The sequence below is a fragment of the Mesoplodon bidens genome (assembly GCF_964165515.1).
Source record: "Mesoplodon bidens genome assembly, chromosome: 5".
Taxonomy (NCBI): domain Eukaryota; kingdom Metazoa; phylum Chordata; class Mammalia; order Artiodactyla; family Ziphiidae; genus Mesoplodon; species Mesoplodon bidens.
Window position 1 is genome coordinate 87,470,461 of NC_138161.1, and position 8,228 is coordinate 87,478,688.

The 8,228-nt window shown below is 41.7% G+C and overlaps 1 protein-coding gene across 1 annotated transcript; it reads right to left on the reverse strand.

Moving 5' to 3' along the window:
• Positions 1–3,289: 3,289 nt before the first annotated feature.
• Positions 3,290–6,970, reverse strand: RPL22L1 (ribosomal protein L22 like 1). The gene is made up of 4 exons (XM_081235798.1): positions 6,951–6,970; positions 5,190–5,282; positions 4,899–5,020; positions 3,290–3,547 (listed from the first exon to the last, which is right to left on the reverse strand). The coding sequence occupies exons 1-4, from the start codon at positions 6,957–6,959 to the stop codon at positions 3,403–3,405; spliced, it is 369 nt and encodes a 122-aa protein (XP_081091924.1). The 5' UTR covers positions 6,960–6,970; the 3' UTR covers positions 3,290–3,402.
• Positions 6,971–8,228: the final 1,258 nt, after the last annotated feature.

Sequence of the window (8,228 nt, forward strand, 5' to 3'; positions counted from 1 at the left end):
TTGGCATAACGGAAATAACACACCCTCCCCTATCACCGCCCACCCCCCAACACACATACCCCTTCACCTTTCTAGTTTTACCTCATCCTTCTACTCTCCACCACACACTCAGCTCAGCAGCCTTTGTTGTTCCTTGAATGTAGCAGAGGCACTCCTGCCTCAGAGCCTTTGTTCTCTTATTGTGTATCTGGATGCTTCTCCCCCAGGTATCTAGTTGGATCCACTAGCTCCTTCAGGTCTTTCCTCAATTGAGCCCTTCTCAGTAAAGCCTTTCCTGACCCTATAGACAAATTCAACATGCCTCCCTCCTTACATTCCTTGCCTCTGATTTTTCTTCATAACATTTACCACCATGTACCATACATTTTACTTTGTCTTCCTCCACTGGAGTATAAGCTTCACGAAGACAAATGTTTCTATTTTGTACTGCAGTATCCCCAATGCTAGCAAGCAGCTGCTCCCAACAAATTTGTTAAATGAATGCGCTTGTCTCAACTAACCTGCCAACTCCCTAAAGGCATGCATATCTTACCTGGCATAGTGTACCCAGGTCCTAGCACACAACATCAAATGCTAAATTAACTGTGTTTCTGAAAGATTACTCTAGGGGAGAAATTAAGGAGGCAGCTGGTGTTTGCAACACTTGATCCTCACTCTGCGCTCTCCATAGGCAGCTTCACCCATGCCCACTGTTTAGTACTACCCACGTGCACAAGACTAGCAGGTATCTTCACCTAGATCCTTCCTCTGAGCTCTAAACCTACGCTATATTCAACTTCATGCTTGACACCTTCTGGATCTCAAATTCAGCATGGCCTAAACCTACTCTTACCTTCTTCCAATGTTACCAAACTTGGCAAATGCCACCATCTAAGCCCACTGTACGTCACCCTTGACATTTCTCCCTTTCCACCAATGTCCATCACCAAGTCCCACAAATTTTATCCTCTGAAAAATCTCTAAAATCTACTTCTCCCGTCTGCAACACCTCTTACCTACCATCATGGATACAGCCATAAGCCCCCTGTCTCCCTGCCTCCAACGACTGCCACTGAAAACCATTTTCGTTAACGCAGACACTGATCTTTTTCAAAATGCTCATCTCAGTACACTCCACTTAAAATTCAGTAGCTTACCATTTCTCTCATGATTAAAAGGAAGCATCAACTTCGGTCCTGCATGTGCTGGTTTCTGCTTACCTTTCCAGATTCTTCTCATAACCAATCATTCCATTCCAGATGCACTGGATGCCAACCACATCCTCAATGTCCTGAGAATTTTACCTATGCTGTTCCCTCTGGCTGGAACACCCTTTTCTCTTTACCCAGAGATTACCTTTCCTGTTCTAGGTCAGCTCAAACACTTCCTCACTTTCCTTGACTGCATCAAATTCCTTTTTAAATAACCCCTCTTCTTTGTTGTACTTTATATGATTATTTGGACAGTTTCCCTCACCATACCAGAAAACAGGCTGTTTTTTCTCCATTGCATCCACAATGCTCAGCAGAGCAAGCACGTAGTAGGATGTCGGTAACTATTGGTGAAAAACATGAACAATTCAAATGGGGCAGTTAGGGAGTTGCTGTGTAACATTGGTGAGTACTTAAAACAAGCTCTTAATAAGAGAATTAAAACTTTTAACACTCCCAAAACCAATTATATTCATCTGTATTAGGTCGGTATAGTCAAGACCTGGTAACATGACTACTGCTATCAGGACTCACAGCCCATGCCTGAGGTACTAATACCACTTTGGGACCAATGGAAAAGCAAATTTATATGGCTCCCATAATTCTCATTTACAATTTGGATTTTGACAAACCATGCTGCTTAGAGCTCTCAAAGGTTGCTTTACTTGGGAGAAAGGGTCTATCTACTAAAAAGTTTTAAGCAACAGAAGACCACCATTTTTAGCATGATCAAGAGGGGGGTTGAGAGGAGAGAGAAGATTCCAACTGGCTGAGTGAATTATAATTTTTCAGACCAGGAACACAGAAACAGTGTAGTGGGCAAGATAATGAGTTCAGATGTGAAGGTTTTGAGTTTCTAGTGCCCACAAGGCATCTGGACAGAGACCTCTAATAGGCAAGCTGGTTTAGAGCAGTACTATGCTCAACTCACAGAGCCTTTAGGCTAATTAGGAAAGTTGCTCCTTTGAAGCAAAGGGCAGGAGTGATTCAATATTGAGCACCTATGTGCAAGAACAGTTCTAGGCACTCAGGATCTCATTTATAGACTGCACAACAATATTTGAGAGTCAAGAGAATTTAAATATTTTATTATATAAAGTTATACCCAAAATTGTGCTTCATTTTTTCACTATATACTTTAACTCAAGGACATTTGTAAAAGTAGTACACTTCAGAAATCCTGGAAGAAATTCCACTAGCTATAGGCTATTTAAATACTGCTTACAGAAAGTATTAAAAAAAAACAACAGGGAGGGCCTCCCTGGTGGCGCAGTGGTTGAGAGTCCGCCTGCCGATGCAGGGGATGCGGGTTCGTGCCCCGGTCTGGGAGGATCCCATATGCCGCGGGGCGGCTGGGCCCGTGGGCCATGGCCGCTGGGCCTGCGCATCCGGAGCCTGTGCTCCGCAGCGGGAGAGGCCACAACAGTGAGAGGCCCGCATACCGCAAAAAGAAAAAGAAAAAAAAAAAAAAAAAAAAAAAAAACAGGGCTTCCCTGGTGGCGCAGTGGCTGAGAGTCCGCCTGCCAATGCAGGGGACGTGGGTTCGTGCCCCGGTTCGGGAAGATCCCACATGCCGCGGAGCGGCTGGGCCCGTGAGCCATGGCCGCTGAGCCTGCGCATCCGGAGCCTGTGCTCCGCAACGGGAGGGGCCACAACAGTGTGAGGCCTGTGTACCGCAAAAACAAAACAAAACAAAACAAACGAGTACAAATGAACTTATTTACAAAACAGAAGTAGAGTAACAGATGTAGAAAACAAACTTATGGTTACCAGGGGATAAAGGCGGGGCGGGGGCGGGGGCGGGGGCGCATAAACTGGGAGATTGGGACTGACATGTACATACTACTATACATAAAACAGATAACTAATAAGAACCTGCTGTAGAGCACAGGGAACTCTACTCTGTAATGGCCTATATGGGAAAAGAATCTTAGAAAAGGAGTACATGTATATAACTGATTCACTTTGCTGTATACCCAAAACCAACAAAACATTGTAAATCAACTATACTCCAATAAAAATATTTTTTAAAAGTATTAAAGGAAAGCCAGCACCATATAAATAGCATACACTTAAATGAAAGAGATGAATGCTTAACATACAGAGTAATGTTTTTTATTCACTGATAAACTAAAGGTCCATTTCAAGATGTTTCTCTTGTATACTTCATTTGTTTTGTTAGTAAGCAAAGCCCTGAAAGGGATGGCTTCATCTAGTCCTCAGACTCGGATCCATCTTCATCTTGACTAATCTGGAAGTAACGAAGTTCGTAAGTCTCCTTGTCAGATGCAACCACACGAAGCCAATCACGAAGATTGTTCTTTTTAAGGTATTTCTTGGTAAGGTATTTCAAATACCTTTAAAATAAAAACATGAATTTCAAAAAATACCTACTATGTAAAGGCTTATTATATAAAATATGCACTGTCATATTCATCTTCTGTGTTCCCAGTTCCAAAATATTTCCTTTCATTTGTATTAAGCATTGAGCAAGGTTGCTAGGGATATAAATATGGCAGCATCTCCACCCCAATTAAAATCAGTTTATGCCCTATCAAAACCCTTATTTCTCCCCTCCCCAAATAAACTTTATGCTTAAGAGCAGTAACAGTAGTTTCCTCTTCAGTCTTACTGCCACATTAGATTTTTTAAACGATATACGATCTCATTCTTCAAATGTTATGTACTAAAATGTCAACATTCTCTTCCCCACTATCAACCTCCCTAACCTTAATCCCACCTTGGATAAACAAGAGGCAACCTGTCAACAGCGCTGAATCCAATTCACAAGTTTAAGATTATCCAGTCTTGCAACTAGCATATGGCTCAGTCCTTATAAAAAAGCTTACAGCACGGCCTAATTTCATCATTCCAGCCATTCTCACCATTTACATTTTACAGCAATCCTGAACTCCCAAGCATTCCTCTCAAGCCTCCCTGCCCTTTGTTAATGTTGCTCCCTGTTAGGAATACTTCATTCCACTGGCAATGCTAAGCTTATTCTCAGATTCTCTGCAAATTCTTGCTGTACCAATCTCTACCTTCAATGTAACAGTTACAGTACTGCATTTATAACAGTTATCTGCATGTCTATAAGATCCTTGAGGACAGATACTTCATCTCCAAATACCTAGTGATTAATTCATGACCATAGCTAACATGCCCTGCTACCACCTTAATCCAAGCCACCATTTCCTACCACAATAGGCTCCTAAGTCTTCAGTTTCCACCATCAAGCTTCCTCAGCCACAACAATCAATTCCTTAATTTGCATGGCTCACTACCGCATTTCATTTAGATGAAGCTTTCCCTGACCACTTTATACATCAACCTTCTTTATGCACTTACACAGCACTTATCAACTACTTAATATTGCATTTCATTACCTCTCTTCTCCACTAGAATTTAAGTTCCTTGGTAGTGGGTACTTAGTCTGCTTGGTTCACTGCTAGGCTACTCAGTCCTGCAAGAGTGCTGCCATGTATTATTTACTATTTGCCAAGTAAACTGAATGAACGAAAACTGGCTGCAAGATTAATGTTAAAGACGTCACCTTTGATTGGCTGCTTCTACTAGGCAACCAAAAAACTAAGAAAGTTGGGACACTACTCCCAAGTTACACAACAGACATGTTTCTTCAAACATTCTAATATTAAAGCACCCAACATTGTTAAAAAAAAAAAAAGACAATGGAAAACAAATACCAACCTTTTAGAGAACTGTTTCTCAGAAACAACTGTGATTTTATTCTTGAAGCGTTCAATGTGAACGACATTCCCAAGATTTCCAGTTTTTCCATTCACTTTAACCTTCTCCCGTAGAAACTGTTCCTATTTTAAAACAGAAAAAATGCCACACTAGGGAAGAAAACCCTAGATATTCACTAGGGAAGGTACCCTAGGAACAGAGCTTAGGTTAAAATCAAATATTACATACGCAATTCATTTTTAAGAACTCTACTACAATGATAAAAAACAAGCTGAATAGAGTGATACTTACAAAATTTCCAGAATCAAAAATTCCATCTTCTACTGGATGAGTAAGGTCCAAATTAAACTTCCAGGTTGACTTCTTAGGCTTCTTGTCTTTCTTCTACAGAAAGTTAATATAATTATGACTCTCTGCAAGAATTTATTCACTTAACATACAAAATCAAAGATCTGTTATCAGTGCAGTATTGTACAATGAGGCTATATACATGAAATGGTGCAAAATTCTAAAAAAATTCCTTAATACTCATCAGATATACCCTAACTTTTTTTTAACCAGGCTATGTGTAGGGGAGTACACTCATTAACTTGGTTAAAATCACGTTTCATGAAATCCGATGGAAACTTCCCCTGTTCACCACATAAGTGCCTCACAAGTGCAAAACTCAAGAAAGCGCAAAGTATATGCTGAGCTACTACTAGCTTCCTTCATCAGAAGATTCCAAAGAATCCTATTTTTTAAATGGAAAAGAATAAGAGAAGCAATCTACTTTATACTACAAGTTAAAACTAAAAAATACCCACCTAGCTTGGTATGAACCGCTAACTAGGCCCATTTTGTTCAAGTTATCAAGACTTAAGTTTTGTGGGCTTCTATTATTGATATTTTCCAGACCACAGATATTCAATTTTAAATTACCAGGCACTACTTTATTACTGCCATCCCCACTGCAGATGGGGAAACAGGTAGTGTACCACCTAGTCCAAGCTCAGCTACATGCCAGAATAGGATATTCTGCCCACTAATGTGTAGGGAATTCAATCCTTAATGCTGTTACGGGTGAGGAAAAGGGAGGGGAGAGATACCTTTAATCTGTTTGTTTGTTTTTTAAAACATGAATTACTTTTTCCATACCCAAAACTTTTAGGCCAATACCGCGGAATAAGGCTACACGTAAAATCCAACCAAATGGATACCAAGCACTAATGCCAGTTTGCTTTCTTAGTCAGTGGAATACTTTGTGCCAAAAAAATTTATCCAGAACTTGGGACTGGTAAAAGAAGACTAGGAACTGGCCTTGACTGGGCAATTTATACCTTTGTTGGGGCATCAGTTAACTTCGGAAAGGCAAATAATTTATCTGGGGGGAGAGATAAGCCCAGAGGGCTTTGGACATTATCTAGTTTCGTATTTAACCCAGCAATTTTACCCTAACATCAAATGTTCTTTGGACCGGGTTTAACGTATTACTGGTTCCCTTATTAATAAATAAAGTCTTTGAAGCATGTTCCTTTTCTATTTGCTTAAGAGTCGTGGCTTTCACCTTAAAAAAAACTCGTTATGAGATAATGAATAAACTTCTTCCCCAACTTAGTTTTAAAGTTCTCTGAAACTTCTGCAACCGCGGGTATCCCGGGAGTGTCTCGGGTCTCCCTCCGCCCTGGCAAGGCCATTCGACCGGGCCTGCCCGATTACCCACATTTGCTTCCTAGTGCAAATAAACAGGTTATCATCGGCGTTACCAGGTACGAGGGAGAAAAGAAATGGCCCAAATGCTGTCCCACTAGCCCCGTTCACCGTCGTGCCTCCTCCTTCCCTGCGCTCCCACGACCGCCCATCCTAACCCAATTCTGGGCCCAGCTCGAACTCCTCCAGACCACATGGCAGTTGCCAGGAGTCAGTAACTTATAATCTTAACATCCTGGTTGTGTTCCTGACCCAAGTCTCCATTTTTACCCTTCCTCGACCTAGAGTTTGACGCTCCCAGCTCGCCAGCTGCAAAAATCATCTACATAAGAGTAATATACCGGCGAGACCACCGTCACTCACCACCGCCATGTTGCACGCCGGCAGCGCGATCGGAGAGAAAGCGGGAGCCGGCGGCACATATTTATACCAAAGCGTGCTGCGTCACGCGCCGAGAACGTAAGATCACCGCCTCCCGGAAGAGAACTTGGGAGGAGCGCGGAGGCCAGTAACCCAGGAAACCGGGGGCGTAGCCTGGAGGGCAGTAGGCAGTCGCTTTTCCTCAGAGCGTCCACCAGCGACGGTAGCTGAAACCATTCACGATTTTACGCTGGTGACGACAAACGCTGGTTGACCACAGAGGTCTCTGCGGTTGCTTGCTGGGAGGCCGCTCCAGATGCACACACCCGAGGGATACAGGAAACATTTTTCACTAATCGCCTGGATCTTTTTTCCAATCAGGGCAAGGCAATGTCTCAGGTTCCTTTGGGATCTCCTGTCTTATATTGCAATTATAATCTTCCAGCAAAAAAAATTATTTCTGTATATATGTTTTTAAGTCTTGTTTTCTGAATGACTGTTGAGGGAAATCAGTGTTTCAGGGAGCCAAAGCAAACTTGGTTCTTGAGGGGAAAAAAAAAACCAAAAAACAACCCAAAAAAACCTTTTAGAGAAGAATACATAGTGCTCACTTGTTCACACACTGTGTGTAATTTATTCTATTTTATAGGTTTTAGAGTTAATCCTATGACTCCTGACTTTCATCCAAAATGCCTCGCAGTTAATATTCAAGGAATATTTGCTGAGACCTAACTACTAAAATGTAAAAGACACACTAGGATGGATGTGCAGTGGTGATAGTCTTGATGACAAAAGGAAAAAAGAAGTAGTTTTTGAGTTTTGAAGGATTGTAAGTTGACATCGTTTCAGAAAAGTGGCATGCCTCTCACCGTTTTGCGATATTTTTTGGTGAGGTTAAACTGTCATGCGGGGGACCGGGGGTAGCAGATGGGGTGGACTTTTGATGTTAATTTGGAGGGTGACCCTAGAAAGCGACAGCTGTGTATTTCCTTTATGACACTGATTAGTAATAGTGAGAACTATACTTAAATGAAGCATACAACGTGTAGGTTCTAAAAAGAGGTGTTGAATTCCTAGAAGAAATCCGTTTCAAGATTTTTTGCTTGTTTGCCTTAAGAACCACTATGACTTCATTTGTTTTCCAAACATTAAGGGGAAAGAAGAGCCATTGGCATTTTCTCCTTGAGGGCTGCCCAGGCTGAAAAGCAGAAATGATCCTTGTACTATTGGATGTTTTGAAAATAAGCCATTAATTGAGGCACTTATTACTTTGTTGCTTGT